This window comes from Aethalodelphis obliquidens, unplaced genomic scaffold, assembly GCF_003676395.1.
Source record: "Aethalodelphis obliquidens isolate GAN/ISIS:26980383/991018 unplaced genomic scaffold, ASM367639v1 scaffold125, whole genome shotgun sequence".
Lineage (NCBI taxonomy): Eukaryota > Metazoa > Chordata > Mammalia > Artiodactyla > Delphinidae > Aethalodelphis > Aethalodelphis obliquidens.
In genome coordinates, this window is record NW_020838069.1 from 1,250,626 (window position 1) to 1,278,580 (window position 27,955).

At 50.2% G+C, this 27,955-nt stretch overlaps 1 protein-coding gene and 1 pseudogene across 3 annotated transcripts; one reads left to right on the forward strand and one right to left on the reverse strand.

The window, feature by feature from the left end:
* Positions 1-392: 392 nt before the first annotated feature.
* On the reverse strand, positions 393-27,900 carry TRAIP (TRAF interacting protein). 3 transcript variants are annotated; one of them, XM_027098565.1, is made up of 15 exons: positions 27,692-27,900; positions 20,640-20,697; positions 20,053-20,136; positions 17,605-17,644; positions 16,872-16,999; positions 15,546-15,640; positions 14,932-15,045; positions 14,087-14,174; positions 13,244-13,333; positions 12,708-12,796; positions 4,918-5,073; positions 2,629-2,677; positions 2,206-2,355; positions 2,044-2,094; positions 394-1,822 (listed from the first exon to the last, which is right to left on the reverse strand). In XM_027098565.1, exons 1-15 carry the CDS (start codon positions 27,787-27,789, stop codon positions 1,697-1,699), a joined length of 1,416 nt encoding a protein of 471 aa, XP_026954366.1. In that variant the 5' UTR covers positions 27,790-27,900; the 3' UTR covers positions 394-1,696. The 3 variants fall into 3 exon arrangements, with proteins under 3 accessions (XP_026954367.1, XP_026954366.1, XP_026954368.1); XM_027098566.1 differs by lacking the exon at positions 20,053-20,136 and having other exon boundaries at positions 393-1,822; positions 27,692-27,884; XM_027098567.1 differs by lacking the exons at positions 394-1,822; positions 2,044-2,094; positions 2,206-2,355; positions 2,629-2,677 and adding an exon at positions 3,051-4,522.
* Positions 26,584-26,938, forward strand: LOC113615785 (small nuclear ribonucleoprotein G pseudogene; annotated as a pseudogene).
* Positions 27,901-27,955: the final 55 nt, after the last annotated feature.

Consider the following 27,955-nt stretch of genomic DNA (forward strand, 5'->3'; position numbering starts at 1 on the left):
TGACTACTCTAGGTTTCTCATATAAATGGAATTATACAGTATTTGTCCTCTGTCCCTGGATTATTTCACTTAGCTTAATGTCTTCAAGGTTCATCTATGTTATAGCATGTTTCAGAATTTTTTAAAAGGCTGAGTAATATTCCATTGTATGTATAGACCCAGAGTCTTGTAGTTTTCCCTCACAGAGATCTTGTACATATTTTGTTAGATTTATACCTAAATATTTGTTTTCTTTTTTCTTTTCTTTTTTGGTGCTGAAGTAAATGGTATTGGGTTTTTAATTTTAGTTGTTGGGACTTTCCTGGTGGTCCAGTGGCTAAGACTCCATGTTCCCAATGCAGGGGGCCCAGTTTCAATCCCTGGTCAGGGAACTACATCCCACGTGCCACAACTAAGAGTTTGCATGCCACAACGAAGATCCCATGTGCTGCAACTAAGACCTGATGCAGCCAAATAAACATTTAAAAAAAATTAAAAATAATTTGAATTGTTCATTACTGATCTATAAGAAAGCTATCAGCCAGCCACTGCACCCTTAACTTGATGCTACACTTCCCCTCACTAACTGTCCCCGTCTCAAGGCAGCACCAGAGGGGTCCAACCCCCATAACCAAGAGCGTCACTTCCTCCCCAAGAAGCCCAAGGCTCCTCCACACCTGCTGGAGAGCAGCTGGGCACTCTCAGCCTGAAGCATTCTCCCCTGTGCCAGGTCCATGCTGGGATCTGCAGAAACAGGTGAACTCCCATCCAGTAGTGAGAGAGGAAAGTTTAGGGGTCCTCATCCAAGCTAGAAGTTCAAAGGGAAGTCTTCTGGGAGAAAGTGCTTTTGAAGCTAAGATGCAGAGGCTAGCAATCTGTCTGGCAGAGTTGAAAGGTGAAGAGGGGGGTGTCACTGGTCATTTGTTGTGCTTGCTGTGAGTTCCCTGTGTGTCTAAACCCTAGTTCACCCATTTGCTTTCCTGCTTATGGCCTTTGCACTGTGCCCAGGTTAGAGACTGTGGACAAAGCTGAGGTGATGTCACTCTTGCTACAGTCTCCCTGTGCCCTATGAGAGGGCAAATGCCTAAGCGTGAAGCTGCTGGGTCTGGGTCTAGGTGAAGGTCCCGCTTTAGAAAATCATGCCAGACAGTTCTCCAAAGTGAGGGCAAATTTACACTCCCAGAGTCAGGAAGAAAAGACTCTATCTTTTTTATTTCACGAAGAAATCTGGCCCCCCTCCTCTCCCTACCACCATCCCCCATTCCCCGCCCTGCTTGGTCCAGGCCAACAGCAAGTCAGAGAGACAGGCAGAAGCTTGGGCAGGCTGAGGCTGCCTGAGAAGCCTCAAGCACTTTGGTCCTTACAGTCAACAAAAAACCCTGGTCTGCAGGACCAGAAGCAGCCCAGCCACATCCGATCATGGCTATAAATGGGAGCCTGGAATACGGAGCAAACCCTGCTGGCAGGAACAGTGAGCTGATCACATCAGCTCTCACAGGGAGACCCAGTATGATGGGGGGTGGGGCAGTGTGTGTGTGCAGGAAAAGCACAGTTTCTGGGCCTCACCTTCACCCCCATCTTCTTGTTTATCCTTGTCCTCAGGGCTGGTCCTAGAAGAGGGGCCATGCCCCGCAAACCATCTGCCGAGCCAGTCCGCAGTCCTCGGCCTATAAGTCAGAGGCATGTATCTGGCCACTGATCAGACTCACTGTTCTCACTACCACAGGAAGGTGTCCAGCTTGGCCTGGGAGGGAGGGAGCACTGTCCTGGCCCCCAGTCTCTGCTTAGCCCTGGCCTTGGGCTTGGGTTTAACGGGCAGTGAGCGGATCATAGTCGTGTCAGTCTGAAGGAAATGTCAAGGAAGAGGCCTAAAGAGGGGACTGGAATGGAATGCAGGGCAGGAAAGGCTCAGACTTGGTGGTGGGCAGCCCTGCTATACTGAGTAAGGTCTGGCTCTGCACACCTGGGGCTGCAGCCACTGGTGGGCTGGGGTCTGGGGGTACAGGTGAGGGATGATGTGGGCGCCACAGCTCAGCTCAGCCCAATGCTACAGAACAAGGATACAGGCTGGATGAATTTTGTCCGGCCTCCAAGTCCATCGAAGCCAGTCCTTACCTAAAGCAGAAGGAAGAGGTGAGTGGGCCAGGCTAATGGGCTAGGGGGCTGGCCACCCAGCCCCACCCCCAAGGAGGCTGGCACTTGCCACTTTTAGGAAACCACACTCACTGCATCTGTGCTGCGACAGGGCTCTGCCCTGGTCCTCTTGGTTTGTTTCTGGCCCAGGACAGCATTCCGGATGAAGACAGGGAAGGCACCAGCCAGCTCCTCATCAGGCTCTCCCAGACAGCGCTGGCCACCCAGCAAGAGCTGGGACTCCTGCAGAGGAGACCCCAGAGCCAGGCTTGATAAGCCGGATGGCAGCAAACAAGGAGGGTAGGAGGTGTGTTGGAATAGGATCAGGATCTCTGATGCTTCATCAGGAGGCAGGAAGGACAGTGAGTAGGGTTCCCAGGGTGGCTCCAAAGTGCTTCAGTCCTCCAGGGGTGAGAGGACTCTGGCAAGACCCTGACCTCTCAGAAAACCAGATTCATACTCAGTCCCGGCCAGAGTTGGAGGGTGATTGCCTGAGCTTCTTCTGGGAAGCCTTACCTGCTTGGGGCCTTTGGGCATCTTCTTGAGAACGTCCTGAACGGGAGAACTGCAAGAGCAAAACGTGAAGACAAGAGGCAGGTGAGCAAGACATAAGGGGTAGGTGAGGGACTTCCCTGTTGGCAGAGTGGTTAAGCATCCGCCTGCCAATACAGGGGACACGGGTTCGAGCCCTGGTGTGGAAAGATCCCACATGCCGCGGAGGAACTAAGCCTGTGCGCCACAACTACTGAGCCTGTGCTCTAGAGCCTGTGAGCCACAACTACTGAGCCTGTGCTCTAGAGCCCGTGAGCCACAACTACTGAGGCCCACATGCCTAGAGCCCGTGCTCTGCAACAAGAGAAGCCACCACAAGGAGAAGCGCGCGCACCGCAAGGAAGAGTAGCCCCCGCTCGCCGCAACTAGAGAAAGACCTCCGTGCAGCAAAGATGCAACGCAGCCATAAACAAACAAGCAAACAAATAAATATATTTTTAAAAGGGGGGGGCAGGCGAACCAGGCTCAGCACATTCCCCTTGGGGAGCCACCGCGTGGCATGGCTGCTGGCATGGCTGCGTGCTGGGCAAGGCACCTCAGTAATCCCTACCCCAAGAGCAGGTCTGTGAACAGCTGGATAGCCACAGCCACCAGAGTGGTGGAGGCAGGGGAGGTTGGGCCATATTTCAATCTTGTGGCTTCCACTCAGGGACAAACCAATTCCACTCACCATTGGAATGATGGGCTCTCAGTCACCTCACCACATCCTGGGCTGTATGTGGGGCTGGAGAGCCCAACAAATTCACTACCCACAGAAGGCAGGCCACTCATGCCCTGAAAATGAGCTCAGGCCTAGCCCCATCTGCCCAGAGAGGGGTCACCACCTCCAGAGGACCCTCAGTAAGTTAGAGAGCCCGTAAAGTACTCTCAGAACACAGGGTTAGGCCATCTCCCTAGATAAATCTGTGCAGGTAGGGTCTGGGGCAGAACAGGTCATGGCCCCAGGCCCTAGTCTGCCACTCCTAGTTCCAGAGCTGGACCCAGTGTTTCCATCCAACTCCTGGGGACCCTAGCAGCTGGATACCCTCTTCTCATATCTTCCCAGAAGAGTGGGAGAATGGTGACCTAAGGCTGACCCTGTGGATTCTCAAAGCCATAAGGACAGGGGCAGGATCAGGGCCTGCAAATATTGAACCCCTCTGTTCCTGCCCCCATAGCCTGTGGTGATGCCGCATGATGACCATGGGAAGAATCTCCTCTTGCTCCACTTGCAAGTCCGGTTCTGGGGAGGCTGGGCTCCCTCACCCCCCTCACAGGCACTGAAGATGGTAGAAATGTCTCTAAAAGGTATGGTAGCCTGCAGGCCCCAGGTGCCCACTTTCAACCTGTATAGTTAAAGAGGCAACAAGAGGAAGCCAGAGTACCGAGCAGGCACTGATAGGCCCCCTGACTGTAGCCCACATGCTCTAGGTTTGTTTCTCACTGCTACCAGGCCTGGCCCTATACAGCACTGGTGCCTCTGCCCCTGAGTCTGGGGAGGGGTAGAAAATCCAGCTGGCTTTCCCTTTTGTCCTCTCCCTGGGCCTCCTCTACCTCCACTGCCTAACATCTCAATTTCTTTCTCTCATGTCCAAAGTCTTTGACTGAGAAAAAACTTGCTCAGCCCCTGACTCCCTTACCTGAGCAGCGTACAACTACATGGATGTACAGGAGTAGCTCTTGTCTCCATGATGAACTAGTGGCCTGCCTGGCCAAGGACACAGCCTCCCTACTCCCAGTCCCACTGTACCAATAGTGCAGGTCCCACCCATACCACTGCAGCTCCTCATAGCTTTTCATGTCTGCCCCTGTGGGCTACCTCCTTAAGTGGTAGGGCTCTGGTTCCATGGTCTGATATGGTCCTGCCTCAAGCATGAGCCTGTGGGGCACACAATGGAAGAGGAAGTTCAGAGTCCCTGACTTAAGACTCCAGCGAGCCCATTCAAGGTACTGGGAGCACCCTGCCTCCCAACAGCATCAGCCCAGACCTGCCCCTGCTAGGACCCCCATGTTCTCTCTAATTCACATCCCCAACTTTGCTTGAAGGGTGATTGTGAAGATTAATGAGACAAGCAACAGAAGGGCTTTGTACAGATTGAGTACTCAGGAGAGGGCAGAAAGGTAGCTGGAACCAAAGCCATGGCCATGGCCATGGCCAAGCCCAGGTGACCCTCACTGCCCTGTCAGCCACTCAGAGTTATTAGGGTAGGACCTGCAGAGATCTCTTAGCCATCCTCCCTCCAGGCTGTGGAAGGGCCAGGGGCTACCACTTACTGTGCCTTCTCTGGGAAGAGCCTCTTGGCATGGCCACGCTGGGTGCTGGAGGGCTGGGCTGGGGGAGTATCCACATTAAAGGTGGCATTGAGGTCAATATCATCGCCGAAGGCTGGCCGGCGAAGCTTCAGGTTCAGCATCTCCACAGGAGCTGGGCTATAGGCAGAGATGGCCTGGTTAATCAAGACCACAGCGGCAGCCCAGAAGGACAAAAGCCCCTCAAGCATCAGAGATGGCTCAGCTCCAGGGGCCTGGAGCCCACACCTGGTTTAGAGCCATCCTGCAAGGAAGCCCAAATCTTTACAGAAAAAACCACTTGGCTTAGTCCTTCACACAGTGGAAGTCTGGAAGACATGAAAGGAAGCAAGCAAAAACTCACACAAAACCCAAATGTACAACTAAAAGGTCTTTTGTTCACGTAGCCTCATTTCTCAGAATGCAAGGCAAGGATCCTGTCAGAGAGGTGACCACAGACTGAAGTAAAGGGATGTCCCTTCCAGTGCTACTTATTATGACAAATGGCACAATCTTAGAAACTGGCAAAATGACTCCCCTAGGGGGCTGGTACTGTCATAGCTTGAATATGATATACACATTAAAGTAGTGTTTCTAGAGAGTAAACTTAATAACATGGGAAAGTGCTCATATGTTAAATTTAAAAAGCAATACAAAACTCTATAGTCAACAAAAGAAAAAACAGAAAAATTAGACTTCACAAAAATTTTAAATTTCGCGCATCAAAAGATACTATCAATAGAGTAAAAGGGCAATCCACAGAATGGGAGAAAATATTTGCAAATCATATATCTGTTAACGGATTAAAATCCAGAATATATAGAGAACTTCTAAAGCCCAACAACAAAAAAGCAAATAACCCAATCGAAAATGGGCAAAGGACTTGAACAGACATTCCTCCTAAGATGATTTATAAATGGCCAATAAAGGGGAGTTCCCTGATGGCCTAATGTTTAGGATTCTGGGCTTTCACTGCTGTGGCCCAGGTTTAATCCCTGGTCTGGGAACTGAGATCCCCATAAGCCGCAGAATGGCCAAAAGAAACCTCCCCTCTAAACAAATGGCCAATGAAGACATGAAAAGACCCCCAATACCACTAATCATTAGGGAAATGCAAATCAAAACTACAATGAGACACCCCTCACACTCATTAGGATGGCTACCATAAAAAAAAACAAAACAGAAAATAACAACTATTGGTGAGAATGTTCTTAAATTGGAACCCTGTGCACTGTTGGTGGGAATGTAAAGTGATTAAATCACTGTGGAAAACAGAAAGACAGTTCCTCAAACAATTAAAACTAGAATTATCAAGTGATATAGCCATTCCATTTTTGGGTGTATGTGCAAAAGAACTGGAAGCAGGATCTCAAAGAGATATTTGTGTATCCGTGTTCACAGTAGCATTATCCACAATAGCCAAAAGGTGGAAGCAACCCAAGAGTCCATCTACAAAAGAATGCATGAGCAAAATGTGGTATATACATACAATGGAATATTATTCAGCTTCAAAAAAGAAATTCTACAACATGAATGAACCCTGAGGACATTATGCCAACTGAAAGAAGCCAGTCACAAAAAGACTGTATGATTCTACTTACATGAGGTATTTGGAGTAGTCAAGACCATAGAGACAGAAAGGAGAATGGTGGTTGCCAGGGGCTGAGGGGGAGGGGGAGGAAATGGGGAGTTACTGTTTAATGAGTATAGCATTTTTTACAAGACAAAAATTCGGGGGATAGATGTTGGTGATGGTTGCACAACCTTATGAACATCTTTAATACCACTGAACTGTACACTTAAAAATGTTGGTAAGGGACTTCCCCAGTGGTCCAGGGGTAAAGAATCCGCCTTCCAATGCAGGGGACGCGGGTTCGATCCCTGGTCGGGGAATTAAGATCCCACATGCCGCGGGGCAACTAAGCCCATGCGCCACAACTACTGAGCCTGCGTGCCTCAACTAGAGAGAGAAAACCCGCACGCCACAACTAGAGAGAAGCCCGCGCGCCACAGTGAAAGATTCCACATGCCACAAAGAAGATCCCGCGTGCCGCAACTAAACCGGATGCAGCCAAAAAAAAAAAAAAAAGTTGGTAAATTTTATGTTATGTATATTTTACCACAATAAAATTGGGGGAAAAAAAACCAAAGAAAATTCTAGGTATAGTATAATCACATGACTTGTGCACACACATCCCCCACTCTACCACATACAGAAAAAGGACTTGAAGGGATTTTCCACTGGTCAATGGTGACTACCTCTGGGATAAGTCCATATTTTCCAAATTCTCAACAATGCATGTGTTTTTACTTTTTTTAATGGGGGAAGGGTATAATTCTATTAGAAAATTTAAGCCAACAGGATTTTTTCTAGCCCATCCAGACCTGGTGGGGCTCCCCAGCTCCTGTGATCAGAGAACTCCGGGGAGTGGCAGGGGAAGCCCCAAGACCACTCTTTCCCTCAGGAGCCTTTCAGAGCTGCCCACAGCCCTACTCTCACTACTCAGGGACAGAGGGATGAGCTGTGCCGTATTAGTCTCTGGCCAGGAGCCAGATGGGGTGTGCAGATCAGAGGAAAGGAACTACCTGCACTGACTTGGGTAGGTAAGCAATCTGGGAAGCTTGGACTCTCTCTTTCTTTCCCTGGCCAGACCCCTGGAAGCTCTACCCTTTCCTTGCCTGTAGGTGGAAGCAAAGGCTGCATAGACCCACCTCAGACCAACTTCACGCATTGCTTTGCTTCCCACTCTGGGAACCACAGCATAAAGCAGCAGTCAGGACCACTCATGCCAATCTTTTTTTTTTTTTTAATAATTTTATTTTATTTATTTATTTTTATTTTTGGCTGCATTGGGTCTTCGTTGTTGCTCACGGGCTTTCTTTAGTTGTGGTGAGCAGAGGCTACTCTTCATTGTGGTGCTCGGGCTTCTCACTGCGGTGGCTTCTCTTGTGGAACACAGGCTCTAGGCGCGTGGGCTTCAGTAGTTGTAGCCCAGGGGCTCTAGAGCATAGGCTCAATAGTTGTGGCACGTGAGCTTTAGTAGTTGTGGCTCGCAGGCTCTAGAGTGCAGGCTCAGTAGTTGTGGCGCACGGCTTAGCTGCTCTGAGGCATGTGGGATCTTCCTAGACCAGGGCTTGAACCCGTGTCCCCTGCATTGGCAGGAGGATTCTTAACCACTGTGCCACCAGGGAAGCCCCATGCCAATCTTCTGTAAGATCTGTTACTCTGCCACTTTTTACCAATCTCAGCAAGTCCAGGTCCAGGTTAAGAGAGGTGCACTCAGGTGGCAGGCAGGGTCTGGCTATGACAGCCATTTTGCCCTCCAGGTGGCTCAGGGTAGGACTTCCTGCTGCCATTGCCTCAGACCTTGCCCAGTGGTGTTCATGGCATGTGCCCAGCCTTGGCTCAAGCCAAGCCAGTCTTTTTCACTCACACCTCCTGGCCATCCCCAACACTAAATTCAAGACTCAGGAGGTTCTCTCAGTGCCTCCCTCACTCCCCCACACCATCTGGCTCATATGAACACATTTCTTGTTCCCTCAGACACTTCCTGGTAAATCCTTCTTCTTTTATAAGCTCGAACCCTGTTTTTCTTCCTGCCAATGGTCCTTCTTTCCTTCCCACCTTCTGTCTGTCTGACAAGGTGGAAGAGTCTAGAGCTTAGTGGCCATATACACCCCCCAACTGGTTGAGGGCCTGGCTTTAGGTCCTCCTGGGTGATACCATCATCTTTGGGATAGTCACCCATGGCCAACATACAGGGCTTCATGCCAGAGGACTCAGGAATTGGGGCAAGACACCCCTCTTTCCAAAACTCAACCAAGGCCCTGGGCAGACCTATTACCTGTGTGGCACAGGAGTTAGTCAGTGTGTCCTCCATGAACTCATGGCAACCGGCAGGCCTACCCTAAGCAAAGGCCTCCCCAACTCCCTTCAGCTTGGAGGTCAGGGGCTCTTGGGGTCCATGAGAGAGGTCTTCCAAACACCTCCTCTGTGGTTGGGGGTGATAGCTACCTCCTGAGGCCTCCCTAAAATGACAGGAGTGAAGGATAACCCTACTGCAACAAATGGAATGGGCAGCCATCATCAGTACCCATAGAGTTCCACAAAAATCTGGGAGAGAGCATGGCCAGGGGATAGGAGACTTACACAATAGCCAGAACCCACCAGGAGAGGGCTACGGATGCAAGGGAGGAGCGGGGAAGACCTGGATTTACAGATGCATTAAACAAGCCTGAAAATGGGGGTACTGATGGAAGGTGCGAGCTTGGTGCCACCTCTCCCTACATCAGGGAGTGAGCACCAGGAAGTGAGCCTGCTACCTGGGGCCAAGAATGAGAAGGGCCTTTTCTAAAGTCACCTGCAAACCATCCACGGGATCTTACGGCAGCCAGTACTGGACCTGACAGCAAATCCCTCTGCACCTAGGTTCAGACATGATACCAGATGACTGCACATTCTCCCAATCCCTGCCCATAAAGGTTGGGTTCCCAGGACACCTTTCTGTTATTCCTCCTCAGAGGGCCACAGGCAGCCAAGGACCCCCAAGCATGAGAGGGAAGTCCAAGAGAAAGGCCATGATGTGCAAACACTGGCCCTGACAGAAATGAAAATGCTAGACCATAAAACAAGGTATAGCATATTTTGCCAAGGATGTATTCAGCGAGCAAGAAAGAATGTGTGCAAATTTAAAATGCGATTGCTGATTCAGCCTTAAAAAGGAAGGAAATTGGGACTTCCCTGGTGGCGCAGTGGATGAGACTCCAAGCTCCCAATGCAGGGGGCCCAGGTTCGATGCCTGGTCTGGGAACTAGATCCTACATGCGTGCCGCAACTAAGAGTTCGCATGCCACAACGATGGAGCTCACCTGCCGCAACTAAGGAGCCCATGTGCTGCAACTAAGGAGCATCCAAGCTGCAACTAAGGGGCCTGCCTGCTGCAACTAAGACCCAATGCAATCAACTAACCAACCAAACAAATAAATAAAAAGAAAGTAAGCAAAAGCAGGAATGGAAAGTCCCTGGGCACCTAGAGGAAGCCTCTGTGCTTGTGCTCCCCCTTACTGTGGACGCCAGACACAGATGACAAGTGCATGGAAACACCAAGGCCCATGGAATAGAAAGTGGAGGGAGCACGATGGGGAGCTTGCAGACAGCAGCCTTGAGTGATATCCTAAAAAAAAGGATTTTTACTTTCTGCCTTGACTCAGGTTGGGTTCTAAAGGTCTATCTACATGAGATGGTCACTGAGACTAACAGCTCCCTGAGGGTGGGTACTATACCTGCCAAGCTCCGGACAGAGCCCTCATGTTACCTGGGGCTTCCAAGGTGGCTGGGCCGATAGACTCTGAGTGTAGAGTAGGTAGGAGGGACCAGAAACAGAGCTCAGTTTGTCAAAATCAGCCACAGGCTGGACCTCACAGAGTCATGTGCCCATCACACTCCCACAGCCCTCAGACCTAAACTGGGGCAGGCAGGCAGCCCTGGCTCTGTAAAGAGACACTGGAAGGGGCTTCCCTTGTGGCGCAGTGGTCAAGAATCTGCCTGCCAATGCAGGGGACACAGGTTCAAGCCCTGGTCCAGAAAGATCCCACATGCTGCAGAGCAACTAAGCCCGTGCACCACAACTACTGAGCCCACGTGCCACAACTACTGAAGCCAGCGCGCCTGGAGCCCATGCTCCACAACAAGAGAGGCCACCGCAACGAGAAGCCAGCGCACCACAACAAGGAGTAGCCCCCGCTCACCGCAACTAGAGAAAGCCCGTGTACAGCAACGAACACCCAACGCAGCCAAAAATAAATAAATTAAATAATTTAAAAAAAAAAAAAAAGAAACACTGGAGGACCTGAGGTATGAAAGGAAAGAGAAAGACTGAGGAATGAAAGGTAGGAGAATGAGAGGAAACTGGCTTGCATGCATTCACTGCCCCCCTCAGATGCTGACCGGGTACTATGGTGTGGGGGAAGAAGCGTGTGTGTGAGGAAGCTGATGGTGGGGACACAGATCAGGAGGCAGCTCCCGGTCTACTCACAGCCGGGTGTGTACACAGGGGGTAGACCAGGCTCCAGAAAGCCTCTAGAGCACCTCTGTGGACCCTAGCAGCTGATGGCATCTGAATAAGAAGTGCTACCTGTGCAGAGGACAGTGAGCTTATTTCTGCTGAGGAGACTAGGGAAGGCTCCACAGGGCAGCTGACACTTCAGTGTGGAGAAGAGCAGAAACACAGGAGGGCATAGGAGCAGGAAGGCAAGGGGTGTTCTGCTGCATTGGGCAGTGTGATTTGGCTGAAGCCTGAATATCCACCGCAGCCCACAAGGCCAGCTCCATGAGGGCCTGAGGCCAGTGCCAAGGGGCCTGGGAGATGTTTGGCAAGGGAGTGGCATGATGCCCTGGGGCTGCTATACAGGACAGGGGGGGAGGAGTGGGGCGATGGGTCACAAGTCTCACACGGAGGTGGGAGCAAGGAAAAGGGTCAGGAAGGCACCACAGAAGTTAGATGGGCAGGCTCTAGCAATTGAGTGGATGTGGGGAAGAGGGAGCATAATGAGTTTCCAACGTTGAAACGTGGCTCAAAGGGACTTCCCTGATGGTCTAGTGGGTAAGATGCCACACTCCCAATGCAGGGGGCCCGGGTTCGATACCTGGTCGGGGAACTAGATCCCACAGGCATGCCGCAACTAAGAAGTCCACACACTGCAACTAACAGCCCGCATGCTGCAACTAAGAAGACTGCATGCCACAACTAAAGATCCCTCATGCTGCAACTAAGACCCTGCTCAGCCTAAATAAATAAATAGTTAAATAAAAACAAAAGTGGCTGAAATAAAAGTGGCTGGGGGGCTTCCCTGGTGATGCAGTGGTTAAGAATCCGCCTGCCAATGCAGGGGACACGGGTTCGAGCCCTGGTCCGGGAAGATCCCACATGCCGCGGAGCAACTCAGCCTGTGCGCCACAACTACTGAGCCTGCGCTCTAGAGCCCGTGAGCCACAACTACTGAGCCTGCGTGCCATAACTACTGAAGCCCACGCGCCTAGAGACCATGGTCTGCAACAATAGAAGCCACCACAATGAGAGGCCCATGCACTGCAACGAAGACCCAACACAGCCAAAAAAAAAAAAGTGGCTGGGGACTATGCTGGTGGTCCAGTGGTTAAGGATCCGCACTACCAATGCAGGGGGCATGGGTTCAATCCCTGATTGGGGAACTAAGATCCTGCATGCCGCGTGGCTCGGGGAAAAAAAAAAAAGTGGCTGGGCTGCTGGGTTGTGTCTTCTGTCTGGACCATCAGGGGGGCTGCTAGGCAGGAGATTGTCCTGAGGACCCTCTCAGCCCATTGGCTTCTGTGGAACACTGGGGAGGAGGACACCCATCCCTCTGCCTCTGGCTCCCTCTGCTGGCAGCTTTAATGTGCATATTCCTGGAACCAGAAGAGAGTTACAGTATTTCCATGGTTGTTTCAGAACCTGGGGCAGACGGATACATTAGGTGAGCCATTCCATAAACAGGATGCCCTGAGCTGGTGCTCCTGCCCTTTCTCTGACCAGCCCTAGGTACTTTCTGGCCTCCCCTGGCCTCTCCTTGTCAGAGCCCAGAATCTACCTCAAAGCTGCTTTCCAGCTAAATCTTGGCTATCTCCCAGGGCAGGGGGTCCACAGCCTTCAGGCCCACATGGGCCACCCACTCCCACAAAGCCAGGAAGAGTGAGGACACCCTTACCAGGGAGCTCTTCCAGCCTATAGCCCTTGCACCACCCCAGAGGGTCAACAAACCTCTCTAAAACCAGGCGGTTGACAGCCTCACTGTCCACTGGTGGCAGGTTCAGGGTTTCCTGCAGCATCGTTAGCTTTTTTCTCAGGCTCTTGGGGAAGGAAAGAGAAGAGAGTGAAAGAGCCGCTGAGGCACCAAGTCCAGAGGGACTACCAAGGACTGAGCACCACACACGAAAGGCAAGCCCACTGGGAACAGAACAAGGCCCGAAACCCAAATATCAGGCTCAGGAAGCCAGGACCACCCGACCTCAGAACCCGTCTCTGGTGGAGCCCCTACTCTGGTGGTCTCAAGGATGTAGGCACAGGACAGACTGTGAGGAAGACCCAGGTGCTCTCTGTCCTCTGCTGAGGAGGCCCCGGCTCCAGACCAAGGGCCAAGGCACATGTCCTGACCCACCCTGACCCAGGAGGATGCAGGGATCCCAGAGCCACCACCACTGACTGGTGCAAGGTTTCGCGGGCAGAACTGGCCAGCCCTGTTCTTGGAGGGCACATAAGCCACCCCTCGTTCCCGCCTGGCCAGAGATGTCCCTCACTGCGATTTCCTTGTCAGCACTCTGTAAGTCCTTCTGGGCCGACCTCAGCTCCAACTTGGCCTGGTCCAGTTCAGAGTAGACTGTCTGCAACTACAAGAAAGTGTAAGGAGAAAAGGATGAACCCAGGGGTGCCCATGTGCCCTGCCTGCACCTGCTGCTACACCAGCTCGTGGTAGCCCGGGGTCCAGAAGAGCTGGGAACACGGGAGGGAGACCCTAGCTCCATGGGGCTGGACCTTAGTCCGGCAATGTCCATCTGGAGCTGCCCAGGAGCAAGGGCTACTTCCTACACCCTTGCCCATGGATGCACCATGCCCAGAAATAAAAACTGCTGTGCTGACTGCATCAGGTTCCAAGATGCCTTCTACTGGGTGTCCCCTGGTGGCCTAGTGGTTAGGATTCCAGGCTTTCACTGCCATGGCCCAGGTTCAGTCTCTGGCTGGGGAACTGAGATCCCACAAGCCGAGCGGCGTGGCCAAAAAACACAAACAAACAAAATAAAAACAAAACAAAAAATACCCCCAAACAAGAGGCCTCATACTCTGGGCCTGGAACAAAAAACAGGCACCTGCAGCTGTCACATTTGGGACCTGTGTGCTCCAGCCAGCTGAGAGGTACCCAGAAGAGCAGAGAGGAACAGAAGTGTGCAGAGGCTGGGGGGATACCTGCCTGATCTACCACCCTAACTGGACAAGCCATGTAGCCAGAGTCAATGCCCAGTAAGGATCAGAAACCAGCCTCTGTGAGTCATCCAACAGCCCCATGGCCTTGCTTAGGAGACACACATGAGCATGACAAAAGGACAGCCACCTCTCCCCTCACTGTCAGCTCCCCACTGAATTACCTTGCTTCTGGAAGAAAACAAATCCTTCTTCAGTTTGTCGGCTAGCTCCCCTGAGGCCTTCCGCGCCTCTTTTAGATTCTCGTACTCTCTACAAAGGGGCCATGGAAAGACATGTCAGCACCAGACACCTGCTGGTCAGACTGAGCCACAGCACCAACCAAACACAAAGCCCAGCCCAAGCCCTCAGCCCTTCTCATTCCTACTCTGACACCTGAGCCCAGAGGGGACCAGGTGGTGCTGTGGAGGGTCTGGCACCCAATGCAAGGAGAGCTGGTGAGTCTCTGTTCCCTGCCTGCCTGCAGGCACTGGCGATTTGAGAGGGTGTGCAGGAAGCCCCGGCCCCACTACGAGGCCCCCTACACCACCTGACCCCTACACGAGGCATCTGGGATCCTCCATGCCTGTCAGCCAAGTGGTCCCTTTTCTCCCACCTCACACCCATTGTAGTAAACATCTGAGCTGAGTTTCTGATGCAAGCCAGGCAGGGTCAGTAACAGTGCTAATAGGAAACAGGCTCCAGATATCATGATGGGGCTCATGGCGCAGAAAGCTGTGCCAACGTCTTTAGAAATAACACTTATAGTTCACACTCAATTCTCTCAAAATCCTGTGAGGCAAGTTATTATTATCTCCATTCAGGAAGCTGAGGATCAGAGAGGTTAAGAAATTGGCTCCTGGCCACATGGTGAAAGGGGTGAGGGTTCAAACTGAGGCAGCACGGCTCCAGAGCCTGCCCCTTAACTCCACCTGCTGTGCTTTACAAGAGATGGGCAACAGACGGAGAGGCATGGCTGGGGTGCCATGGCTTAGCTCCTGGGCTTGGATAGAGGGGCCAGAGTACACACTTCTTGAGGGACACGCAGTACACAGCCAACTGCTCCACCGCTGACTGTCCCACACCCATGTCGCGGATCATCTCCTCCACCTCGGGCCGCTGACTCTGGAGTAGGAGCTCAATTCTGAAAAACACCCAGCCCACGGCATTTAAAACCTGGAGGCTGATGGGTAGGTACCCAGTGCAGCTCTGCTTCCCTTTGCTGCCGTTGCTATGGTGACAGCCTGAGCTGCTAGGATGCTTCAGCAGGCAGGTCTGTCCAAAGAAAGGCCCCACAGCAGAGCTAAGCACAGCTGCAGCGATGCTGCTGAGGAAGAAGGGGTGTTGACAGAGAGCCTCAGGTCAGGGATCCCCAGAGAGAGGTTCTTGGAACAAAACCCCTGCCAGGTCATTTGGCCACAGGCAACAGGGACAGGGAGGAGTGTGGCAAGAGCCCCCATGGAAAGTAGAGGAGCCCATAGAGGTTGAGTAAGACCTGTGCCCATACTCAGCTAGCCTGAGCCCCCCATGGCCTATGGAGCGTTGAGCTACAGAGGTGAGCCAGCCCCTGCTGAAGTCCTGAGAGCTGTGCCCCAGAGGGCCCTAGATGCAAGGGCACAGGGCAGGCCCCAGATCCAAGCTCACCGCTCCATGGTCTTCATCTTGTTCCGGAGCCGGCGGGCCTCCTCCCGTGCTTGTTTGGTCTCATCCTGCTGCTGTTCCAAGTACTTCATCTGCTTCTGAAGAGCAAACGTACCCCTACATATCTGTTGCTTGGAAGCTCCTGGGGCCAAGGCTAAAGTCACTGGGAGAACACTACCCTAGAACTGTATGCTTTTGAAAATGCTGATAAGCATATGCTCCAACCCCCAGGAGGCAAGGCTCCTGGGCCCCACTCTGGCTTATGCTTTTTCTGCTAAGAGGCCCTAGGCCAGCTGCTTCCTCACCTCCCTGTTTGCTTCCTCCTGAGATAGGTCTTACCATAGGCACAGCCCACTCCCAGGATCTATAGGCCTGCTGGGGGCTGCCAGGGTCCTGTGGCCTGCTGTGTAGGAAGCTGAAGAAGCCTGGAGCACAAATCCAGGCTGCGCTATCCACCAGCTAGACCTATGGACAGTTGCTGGGGTAGGAGAGCTGAGCCAGAGGCAGCTGGCCAGGCTGCCCTCAGTACCTGGCCACTTCATCTCTGACCTGGGACTGCCAGCAGACTCCTGCTCTACAGCCAGGTGCTGGTTCACTCCTTCCTTCCCACTGGCCAGGCCACGTGATCCAGGCCAGCCACGAAGCAGAGACAGAAACAATGAACACCCTGGGGCTCTATCTGTTCACAAGGATGGCTCCCTTTCCCTTTCAAATGGCATCCAGCAAGGACTGCTCCTTCCTACGAGGCCAGAATATCAATTGTGGATTCAAGTCAATCACCTCATGCCCCTCGGAGAGCAAGAGGCTCACCAACCTAGGCTGACACAATATTCATTTGGGTCTAGAGCCACTTGCTCTGCAGGCTTTGATCTGCCCGGTCAGCTCAGCACAGCCGACTTCAAAGGCCCCCTGCTCCTCCCTGGGATGCTGTTTGATCTGGCTCCAGAGAGCAGCCCAGCAAAGAACTAGAGTGCTAATGGAAGGTTCTTCAGGCTGGCTTTGTCAGTGGAGTACAAACCACTTTTGGAAGCACGGCCCAGCCTCACTGAGGTCTTGGCTGAGCAGCCCCTCCATGAAGCACTGGGCAGGCCTCACCTCTCGAAACTACCTAGTACAAAATCCATAAGTGCAGGCAATACGACCCTTTTCTCATGGGCTGGATGGGTACAGCATGGGAAGCCTGGGGAAGATGGGATTTGCCTCCATTTTACAATTGCACAAACCAAGGTATTGACCAAGGCAGAACCAAAAGACAAGCCCAGAGTGATGAGTCCAGGACTAAAACTATATCTCCCCAGCAATCTGTGTCCACAAGGCCTGGGGACCCACCTTGAGGGTGGAGCACAGCATCTCAGCCTTGTCTAAGGCCTTCTGCAGGGATTCAACAGTGGCGTTGCGTTCTTCCAGCGTGTCCCGCAGAGTGTCAATGATAAGCTGGCCGTCTCGTTTTTCCTTCTCTGGAGCAAGGGTGGGGGATAGAGGGAGAGGAGAGGCCCGTCCACACTGCAGTATGAGAACATGGGCCCTTGGGCTCCAGCACACCACCCCAGAGCCAGGTGAGGAACAAGTCTCAGGCCAGAAAGTTGGGTGGCCCGCTTCCCTCTCTGGCAGACACCAAACCAGGGACACCCAGCCAGAGTCTCTTCCTTCAGGGGATGAGACCCTCTTTCTGATGCTTGGAACTACTTGAGTAAAGATTTCACTGCTCTGTGCTCCTGTGGGTCTAGTTAATTCATCATCCCAGAACTCAAACAAGTTCCTGCCAAATTTGGCAGTGGAACCCTCACCTACAAATACTTTGTCCTATCAGATAGCCCCCTCCCAGCCCGGGTCCTAGGCAAGCAGCCTCAGACAAAGAGAAGAGGCTCACCTGATCTAGGTGGACAGCTTCAGTCACCTCCCTTTCCTTTCCTTTTCTGCCAATCACAAGAGCTGATAGGACTCTTGGACATATGAAGCAGGGAGAGTCCCTGGCTCTGCCAGAAGGTTGGAGGCCTTCCTCCCAGGGCCTCTCCCTCCACTACCCAAGTCAGGGGCTTCCCAGGGCCCCTTGGGAACTCACCTTTCTGGGAAAGCAGAGCTCTGGTATTATCCAGTTCATTCTGCAAGGCAATATCCACAATAAGCAGCAAGAAGGCATCAGAGCTGGCCTCCACTCAGCCTCCCATAAGGCTTGTGGGGAGCCCCAGGAGGGGACAAGGAGGCCTATGGGCCCAGGGAAGCATGAACCCTGCACACCTCAAGGCCAAGCTAAGTCAACAATGTAGAGAGAAACCTTGCTTTATCTCTGTGTGCCTTTTTAAAAAGTAGGTAAAATGGACGAAAATAATCTCAGGTACAAGACCCTAGGACAGGAAAAGAGGCATAAAAGCGGCAAAAGAAGTGGAGCTGCGCCTGTGCAGTCAGTCTCATGGCAGAGGCTTCCATCGCTTCCTTGGGCCTGTGCTGGCCTTGACCCTCTCTGGCATTAGCTGCACTCACTGGGGACACAGAATTGGGATGTCCAAGCACCTTGGGCCACCACTGCTTCCCTCCACCCTGGGTCCTGCCTGCTTCATGGTCTGCCCCTCTCCAAGCTCTAAGCTGGCTCTGTGCACCATGAATCTTCCAGCCCCAGAATCCAACAGGTAGGTGAACCAGCACAACTTTGCACCCCTGGATGAAACCTCACCTGCGCTAGGCTCTAACCAGACTGTTGTGAGGGTCAAATGGGCCTCTCAAAGTGCGTGCCTATGTTCCGAAGCCACTGCCACAGAACCACTGAGAGGCTGAAGCAGAACTGAGCCCAGCTCCCATTCAGGAGTCCCATGTACTCAACACCCCTGTGGGCAAGAGACATGCCTACTCCATAAGCAGGAAAACCAGGTTCGGCAGACCTGAAAGGCTTGGCCTAGGGTTCATGGTGGTAGCTAGATGCAATCCAGAAAAATCCTCCTCCAGATTACCCTCCCCAGGTCAACGCAAGACTCAGAATATCGGGCTTCCCTGGTGGCGCAGTGGCTAAGAATCTGCCTGTCAATGCAGGGGACACAGGTGCGAGCCCTGGTCCGGGATGATCCCACATGCTGTGGAGCAACTAAGCCCTTTGCGCCACAACTACTGAGCCTGTGCTCTAGAACCGGCAAGCCACGACTACTGAGCCTGCGCTCTAGAGCCCGCAAGCCACAACTACTGATGCCCATGCGCCTAGAGCCTGTGCTCCGCAACAAGAGAAGCCACCGCAATGAGAAGCCCGTGCACCGCAACGAAGAGTAGCCCCCGCTCAATGCAACTACAGAAAAGCCCTCACGCAGCAACAAAGACCCAACGCAGCCAAAAATAAAAAATAAATAAAATAAAATAAGTTTAGAAAAAAAAAAAGGCTCAGAATATCACATGTGACCAATACTAAGGCCTAGCCCCAGTGCGTGGATAAGTCCCTGTTGTCAAACTCTCTACCCAGGACTCTGGGGCAGGAACTGTTGGTGGCTGAGCTGGTCAAATAGGCCGGACATCTGGAGTGGAAGCGGTGGGCAGAGAAGGGCACACACGGGCTACCTGAGAACGGCTGCCAGCCCAAAGCTACCGCTAGTCCCCTGGCTCCTTCCACACCCAAACAGGGTGCCTTCCAAGCCCTTGCTCCAAACTACTCAAGATTTTGCCTCCCTGTCTCCTAGATCTGGCTCAGAAGGCCAGAAAGAAATGAAGCTGCCTTTGTTGCCTTTATCACAGGGAGGACACGGCTTAAAACTGGGAGCAGTTACCATGACGATGAACATGTTAGCTTTAGGCATAAAAGTTCCACGTTCTTGAAGCAGTGAGGTTCCAAGGACATCACAGCACCCTGGGACCAGGGCCAAATGAATCCTGATCTGACAGATGCCCAGCAAATTAACCCTCAGAGTCCAGGTTCACTTGCAAACCCCAATCCCACTTATTTGAGAGGTTTCTGCCAATCCAATCCCTTTGTACACAAAGAAAGCTAAACTTTACACTTGGAGGGGAAGCAGTATAAGTGTAGGAGGGAACACACCCATCCTCCCCTGCAGTGTGGGTTTCTGTCCTGGCTGCATATCTTGATTCCAGGGGCTCTACCCTCCATTCCTGCTCTGAGAAAGACTCAGGCACCTGGATATATACCAAGTTCCCCAGGCAGTTTTGAAGCACAGGCAGGTTTGTGAACAGTAGGTTCACACAGATTCCCTGGCTGAGGACTGAAAAGATGGTTGTAGACCCTTTGCGAGGTGGGGGAACTTCAGGAGAGGCACTCTGAACTATGGTCAGAATTGCTCTGAAATCCCCAGGGGAGGGCTCACAGTCAAGTGGCTCCCCTCCCCGCTAACAGCGTATTTCTCCAATGACTGTAGCATCATCACTTGTCCTCTGCTCTCTCAGCCTCTGCCTTGAAATCTCTACCAAGTCTTCCCTCCAGAACTCCATCTCCATACTCGAGGTGCTCTCCCTGGGTAGGAGCAGAAAGTGAACTCTCAGAGGGCTTGGGGTTCAGTAGAATGAGATAAATTCTGGGTACCTTTAAGAATTCTGCATCTAAGACACTCTCCTCCTCCTGGGCAAGGTCAAAGAAGAGCTTATTGATAATGGTTCTTTTACCGACCTGAATGAAAGAACAAGATACAGTATGACTGCACAGCTGGGTCATGGGCAAGGATAAGGGTGTACATTCAGCCTAGCCCATCTCAGGCCTAACCTTTCACAGCACATCCCTTGGAGTGAGAGGACCTCTGTAACCCTGTAGGTGGCCCAAGCTGGTGCCACTAGCTTGGTGGTTACTGAAGTCATGTCACTGCAGACCCATGTGGTAACTGTTCAAAAGAAACCCCAACTCTAGGTGCTGGGCATTGCACGGGAAAGGCAGGGAAGGAGACCAAATCTACCCAGGTGAAGACTGGCCCAGGCAATGAGTCCATCCGCCTGCTATCTTTGGGTACAAGCAGGCCTCCCGAGCCGCTCAAAAGCACAAGTGAGGCTCGACCAGCCTCAAACCACGAGGGTCCAAATAGGTCAAAGACATTGCTTAGCTTCAGAGATCCTTCCTCATTCCTGCTCCCTGGCAAGGAGCTGTCTTTAGCTGAGGTGTTTTCATCCTACCACCCTCACCTGGATTCGGCACTGCGGGCAGGTCCGACTTGGTGCTGTCTCGAACCACTGAATTAGGCTGGAATGAGAAACAGAAAAACAGACTTGTGAGCCATGGCTTGGAGCGAGACATACAGGCCAGGTAGCCACCCCGACCAGAACAGCGCCTGTCCTGCTCCTCCTCGACCCAATGCCTGCCTACCCAGGAGGGCAGCACCACAGGCCATGACGGTATATCCCACAAGGCCTGACTGGTACAAGCACTCCAACCAACTGGCCCTTTTTTGGGCCCTGTTGGCTTAGATTTCCCTACCCCTGAGCTGCAATTTTGTCAACTTTCTAGGCTTGGAGCAGGGCATGGGGGAGCAACAGTCAAAGCCAGACTCCCTCAGAGATGGGGGTTGTAATAATACTCCCATGTAAGCTAGGGCTCCAAAGGGGTACACTTTCAAAGTAAGGATAAACTAGAGGTAAAAGCAAGTAGCAGTAAAAGCAAAACACAGCCCAGCTATGCACCATCTGCTTTAAATTTTAATTAAAATAGTCTCCTGCTAGGGAATTCCCTGGCAGTCCAGGGGTTAGGACTCCGTGCTTTTGCCAAGGGCCCAGGTTCAATCCCTGGTGGGGGAACTAAGATCCCACAAGCTGTGCAGCGTAGTCAAAAAGAAACAAAAACAAAATGTAGTCTCCTACTGGTAAACAATCCCACCCCCAGGAACCAGGGAGAAACAGAATCTTTTCAGGAAGATGATACCATAATCCTAGGCCTCAATTTTTTTTCTATAAATAATTTTTCAAATACATATAATACAAAGCTAACAATGCACAATGGAATACTACACAGCAATGAGAACGAATGAGTCTACAACTAAGAACAAATTATGGATGAATTACATAAATATAACATTGAGGAAGAGAAGCCAGATACAAAAAAAGGTATATTGTGTATAACTCCATTTACATAAAGTAAAAAAGTAGGCAAAACTCATCTATGTTGCTGGAAGTCAAGACAGTGGCTATCCTTATGTGTGGCGGAAAGGCGGGCAGGTGGGAGTAACTGAAAGAGTGCACCAACCTGGGTCGTTGGACTCTTTAATCAATAGAAACTGATAAGAGGCCAGAGGAGAAATTCAGGCAAGTCTTTATTGGGACTTGTGCTGCACCTCAGGGAGCAAAAACAAGCAACAGGTGCCCTTGCTTGCTCACTGTGGGGCGGGGGGGGGAGCTGGCTCCTTAAATGGGGTGAGTGTAGGGGTGGGTTGGCAGATTGAGCCACAGGGGTGGCTTAGGTAGTCTGCCCACCCCTTTGGTGGTGCTGTGTGCAGGGGTCATGCACAGTACCCTGCTTTTGCTCCAGGCACTTCAGAAGCGACAGCTGGGTTTTGGCCTTTTTGTATTTTTTGTTTGTAATTTGCCCCAGCTGCTGCACACATGTACTTATTTTTAGTCCCCTATAGTTTCTCTGTATTCTGTTGCTTGAGGAGAGGTTTGTCTAGGTGCAAGTGCAAGCACTCTGGCAGTGTCCCAGGTCCCAGCCTGTCTCAGGAGGAGGTTTCTGGAGTGCTGAAGTCTAGTTTCTTGTTCTGAATTCTGGTTGCAAGGGCGTGTTCAGTTTGTGAAAATTCTGCAAGCTACACACTTATTATATTTGTACTTTTAAAGGTTTTATTTATTTATTTCATTGATTTATTTTTGGCTCTGTTGTGTCTTTGTTGCTATGCGTGGGCTTCTCATTGTGGTGGCTCCTCTGTTGCAGAGCATGGGCTCTAGACGCCCGGGCTTCAGGAGTTGTGGCTCACGGGCTCTGGAGCGCAGGCTCAGTAGTTGTGGTGCACAGGCTTAGGTGCTCCGCGGCACGTGGGATCTTCCTGGACCAGGGCTCGAACCCGTGTCCCCTGAATTGGCAGGCGGATTCTTAACCACTGTGCCACCAGGGAAGCCCCTATATTTGTACTTTTTTTTTTCTTTTTTTCTTTTTTTTTTGCTGTACGCAGGCCTCTCACCGCTGTGGCCTCTCCCGTTGCGGAGCACAGGCTCCGGATGCACAGGCCCAGCGGCCATGGCTCACGGGCCCAGCCGCTCCATGGCATGTGGGATCTTCCCGGACCGGGGCACGAACCCGTGTCCCCTGCATCGGCAGGCGGACTCTCAACCACTGCGCCACCAGGGAAGCCCTATATTTGTACTTTTATGTAACATTTCTTTTTTAAAAATTTATTTATTTATTTATTTTTGGCTGCATTGGGTCTTTGTTGCTGCGCATGGGCTTTCTCTAGTTGCAGCGAGCAGGGGCTACTCTTCATTGCAGTGTGCGGGCTTCTCATTGTGGTGGCTTCTCTTGTTGCGGAGCACGGGCTCTAGACGCATGTGGGCTTCAGTAGTTGTGGCACGTGGGCTCAGTAGTTGTGGCTTGTGGGCTCCAGAGTGCAGTTTCAGTAGTTGTGGTGCACAGGCTTAGTGGCTCCGGCACGGCACGTGGGATCTTCCCCGACCAGGGATGGAACCCATGTCCCCTGCATTGGCAGGCGGATTCTTAACCACTGCACCACCAGGGAAGTCCCTGTAATGTATTTCAATAATTTTTTTTTTAAGTAAACAGTTATACAAGGAAAAAAGCACTACATAGTGCAAACCAGAACATATCCACAAAGACTTAAGATATTCGGATTTTCACAGACCATAATAAACACATTATGCTGAATAAATAAATATTAAGATTGAAAATATCAGCAGAGGGCTTCCCTGGTGGTGCAGTGGATAAGAATCCGCCTGCCAATGCAGGGGACACGGGTTCGATCCCTGGTCCGGGAAGATCCCACATGCCGCGGAGCAACTAAGCTTGTGCACCACAACTACTGAGCCTGTGCTCTAGAGCCTGCGAGCCACAACTACTGAGGCCCGTGCGCCTAGAACCAGTGCTCCACAACAAGAGAAGCCACTGCAATGAGAAGCCCGCACACCGCAACAAAGAGTAGCCCCCGCTCGCCACAACTAGAGAAAGCCCACACGCATCAACGAAGACCCAGCGCAGCCATAAATAAATAAAAACTTTTTTAAAATTAAAGAAAAAAAGAGGGCTTCCCTGGTGGCGCAGTGGTTGAGAGTCCACCTACTGATGCAGGGGACACGAGTTCGTGCCCCGGTCCAGGAAGATCCCACATGCTGCGGAGCAGCTGGGCCCGTGAGCCATGGCCGCTGAGCCTGCGCATCCGGAGCCTGTGCTCCGTAACGGGAGAGGCCACAACAGTGAGAAGCTCGTGTACCGCAAAAAAAAAAAAAAAAAAATTAAAGAAAGAAAATATCAGCAGAGAATTCGAAAATAAAAGGTGACATATCAGAATTTAATAAGGACCAAACAGAAATTCTAAAACTGAAAAAATGGCCAAAATTAAGAATTCAATGGATGAGTTTAATAGCAGTTTAGACACAGTTGAAGAACTGGTACATTGATAGATAGGTCAGAGGAAACACCGAGAATTAGAAAGATGGAAAATATATGAGAAATGATAAGAGATATAAAAGATACTGTGATAAGGTGTAGCATACATATAACTAGGAATTCCAGAAAGAAAGTGTTAGGTAGAATAGTGTCCTCCCCTCAAAAAGTGTACGTCCTAATTTCTGAAACCTGTGAGTATGTTACCTTATATGACAAGAGTAATTTTGCAGATGTGATTAAGTTAAGGAGATGGAGAGATTATCCAGGTGTGTCCCATGTAACCACAAGGGTCCCTGTAAGTGCAACAGGAGTATTGGAGTCATACAGAGAGCTGAAGATGTAACACTGCTGACTCTGAAGATGGAGAAATGGGCCATGAGCCAAAGAAGGCACAGCTCCACTTCCATCTTGATTTTAACCAAGCAAGACTCATTTTGGACTTCTGACCTCCAGAATTATAAAATAATAAATCTGTGTTTTCTTAAGCCACTAAGTTAGTTGTAATTTGTTATAGCAGAAATGAAAAACCAACATAGAAAGAAAAGAGATAATGGAATAGAGGCAATACATGAAGAGATAATGGCTGATAATTTCCCAGAACTGATTAAAGAAATTGTTCCACAAGTTAAAGAAACCTATGATTCTCAAGCAGAATAAAAATAGTAACAAAAAGAGAATTGAGGTAACTATATTATTGTCAGACAAAATAGACTTTAAGTCAAAAATGTTTACAAGAGACAAAGAACGACTTTACATATTGATAAAAGGTTCAATCCAACAAGACATAACAATTATAAACATATATGCACCTAACAAAATATATATGAAATATATACATGGAAGAAAATTGTACAGAATTGAAGGGAGAAACAAAAAGTTCCCCAATAAAAGTTGGAGGTGTTGGGACTTCCCTGGTGGCTCAATGGTTAAGAATCCACCTTCCAGTGCAGGGGACAAGGGTTCAATCCCTGGTCCGGGAAGATCCCACATGCTGTGGAGCAACTAAGCCCGTGCACCACAACTACTGAGCCTGCACTCTAGAGCCCACAAGCCACAACTACTGAAGCCCGTGCACCACACCGCAAAGAAAAGTAGCCCTCCGCTCGCCACAACTAGAGAAAGTCCGAACGCAGCCACGAAGACCCAATGCAGCCAAAAAAATAAAGTTTAAAAAAAATTATTTAAAAAGTTGGAGATGTCAGTACCCCACAATTTCAATAATGGATAGAACAATCATACAGATAATTAATATGGAAATAGAGGACTTGAACAACTCTTTAAACCAAATAGACCTAACAGACATATACTCCCCCCAACAACAGCAGAACACACATTTTTCTCAAGTGCACATGGAACATTCTCTAGGAAGGTCATATGTTGGGCCACAAAACAAGTCTTAAATTTTAAAAGGCTGAAATCACACGAAGTATCTTTTCTGATCAAAATAGAATGAAACTAAAAATCAGTAACAGAAGAAAAATGAACAAATGTGTGGAAATTAAACAACACACTCTTAGACAACCAATGGGTCAAAGAAGAAATCACAAGGGAAATTAGAAAATACCATGAGATTAATGAAAATGAAAACATACCAAAACTGTGTAATACAGCAAAAGCAGTGCTAAGAGGGAATCTGATAGCTTTAAACACACAGAATAAAAGAGAAGACACCCATTAGGATGGCTATTATGGAAAAAAAACAAAACAGAAAATAAGTTTTGGCAAGGATGTGGAGGAACTGCAACCCTTGTGCATTGTTGCTGGGGATGTAAAATGGTGCAGCTGATGTGGAAAACAGTAAGGCAGCTTCCCAAAAAATTAAATATAGAATTACTGTATGATCAGCTATTCCACCTCTGGGGATAACCCAAAAGAAATGAAAGCAGGAATGTGAACAGATACTTGTACACCAATGTTCATAGTAACATTACTCACAGTAGCTGAAACATGGAAACAACCCAATGTCTATTAACAGATAAAGGGATAAACAAAATGAGGTATTTTCATACAATGAATACTACTTAGTCATAAAAATGAAATTCTGAAACATGTTACAACATGGATGAACCTTGAAAACGTTACGCTTAGTGAAATAAGCCAGACTCGAAAGAACCAAATGTGCAATTCCACTTATATGAGGTAGCTAGAATAGAAAAATTCAAGGAGACAGAAAGTAAAGTAGAGGTTTCCATGGGCTGTGGGAAGGGGAGAATGGAAAGTTATTGTTTAATGGATACAGTGCTCTGTTTGGAATGATGGAAATGTTTTGGAAATAGATAGTGGTGATGCTTACACAACGTTGTGAATGTACTTAATGCCACTGAATTGTACACTTAAAAATGGTTAAAGGGCTTCCCTGGTGGCGCAGTGGTTGAGAGTTCACCTGCCGATGCAGGGGACGCGGGTTCGTGCCCCGGTCTGGGAGGATCCCACATGCCGCGAAGCGGCAGGGCCCGTGAGCCATGGCCGCTGAGCCTGCGCGTCCGGAGCCTGTGCTCCGCGGCGGGAGAGGCCACAGCAGTGAGAGGCCCGCGTACCGGAAAAAAAAAAAAAAAAAAGGTTAAAATGCAAGGCATCTTTGAGCTCACTGAGTAAACACCCTTCTGATAAATTTTAAAATTTTATGAAGAAGTTATCATTGAAATTAAATGGTGGCAGACACGTCCAAGGAATATTGCAGGAATTTGATCCCTTTATGAATCTTGTGACAGGTGAATGTGTGGAGATGGCAACTACTGGGCAACAGAACAATACTGAAATGGTGGTAATATGAAGAAATAGTAGCATGTTAAAAGTTTTGGAACAAGTATAAACAATGGCTGTGTTCACCAAAGAAATCAATTGTTTCCACGTGTTCCCTTTCCAAAGGGCCTGTTTTACAATGATATAAAAATCAGGTTGTGTACATTTTCATACTAAACTTTTTTGTTACGTAAACTTTTGCAAAAGTTTTTAAAAGGTTAAAATGTTAAATGTTATCTTATATATTTTTTACTATAATAAAATAGTGTGTAGTAAAAAAATGAAAAAATGGTTAATTTTATGTTACACATATTTCACCACAATTAAAAAAGGAGCTCGGAATCAGCCTGTTCACAGCTGCTAGAGGAATCTCCCCACTAGCTGCACACTCAACAGAACGGCTTGATTAGAAAGCACCTCCTTACCCTTCGATGTTAACTTGGGTTTGCTGAGGTCAGTGAATACACTGAAGTGTCTGACCAACGAGATGACTCTGGACAGAATCATTCCAAACCATCAAACAAACCACAAGAAATCGGGTAGCCAGCAGTCTACTAGGTCTCGAAGAAACAAAAGGGCTCGCTAATGTGGTGAAAGTTCATTTCTGCCCGGGGTGCTAATTTTGAAATCACATCTCTTTGCAAGTCGATCAAAGAAACCCCTACTCTGCCTTCATTAAACCAATCCTGTACCCCCGACCTCAGCTCAGCTGTCACCTCCTCCGGGAAGCCTGCCATAACCCGCCTCTGCCCAGGTCAGGAACTCTCGTGGGGCTCCGTCTAATGCCGTCCTCATCACCAGTCTGGGCTCCGGGTCGCCCGGAGGCCCGACACCCCACAGTCCTGTAGCCGTACGGGGGCGAGCGCCCAGCTCCAACAGAGCAGTCACTCACCACTGCAAGTGGAAGATGTGGCCGCAGTGAATGGCGGCCACGTCGCGGGAGTGATCGAAGAAGTCAGAGCAAATGGTACACAGAGCACGGATAGGCATGACGACTGGTCTCAAGTGGCCAAGGTAGCCAAGGAAAACGCGACGGGTTCAGCTTCTTGGCCGTGCTTCCGCGTCTCAGCTTGCTTCAAATTTGGCTCCCGAGCGCAACTTCCGGGAGCGGATCGGAAGTGGCAACAAGGCACGTGAAAGCGCGGACTGAAGGTTG

Bases quoted from the DNA above. Each gene is read 5' to 3' on its own strand.
- TRAIP (XM_027098565.1), bottom strand. From the start codon at position 27,789: ATGCCTATCCGTGCTCTGTGTACCATTTGCTCTGACTTCTTCGATCAC. The intron at 5,074-12,707 runs GTTTGTTGACCC...CTCTGCCTATAG, and splicing joins AACCGCCTGGTTTTAGAGAG to CCCAGCTCCTGTGGAGATGC. The intron at 2,678-4,917 runs GTAAGTGGTAGC...TTGCTCTTGCAG, and splicing joins CTCTTCCCAGAGAAGGCACA to TTCTCCCGTTCAGGACGTTC.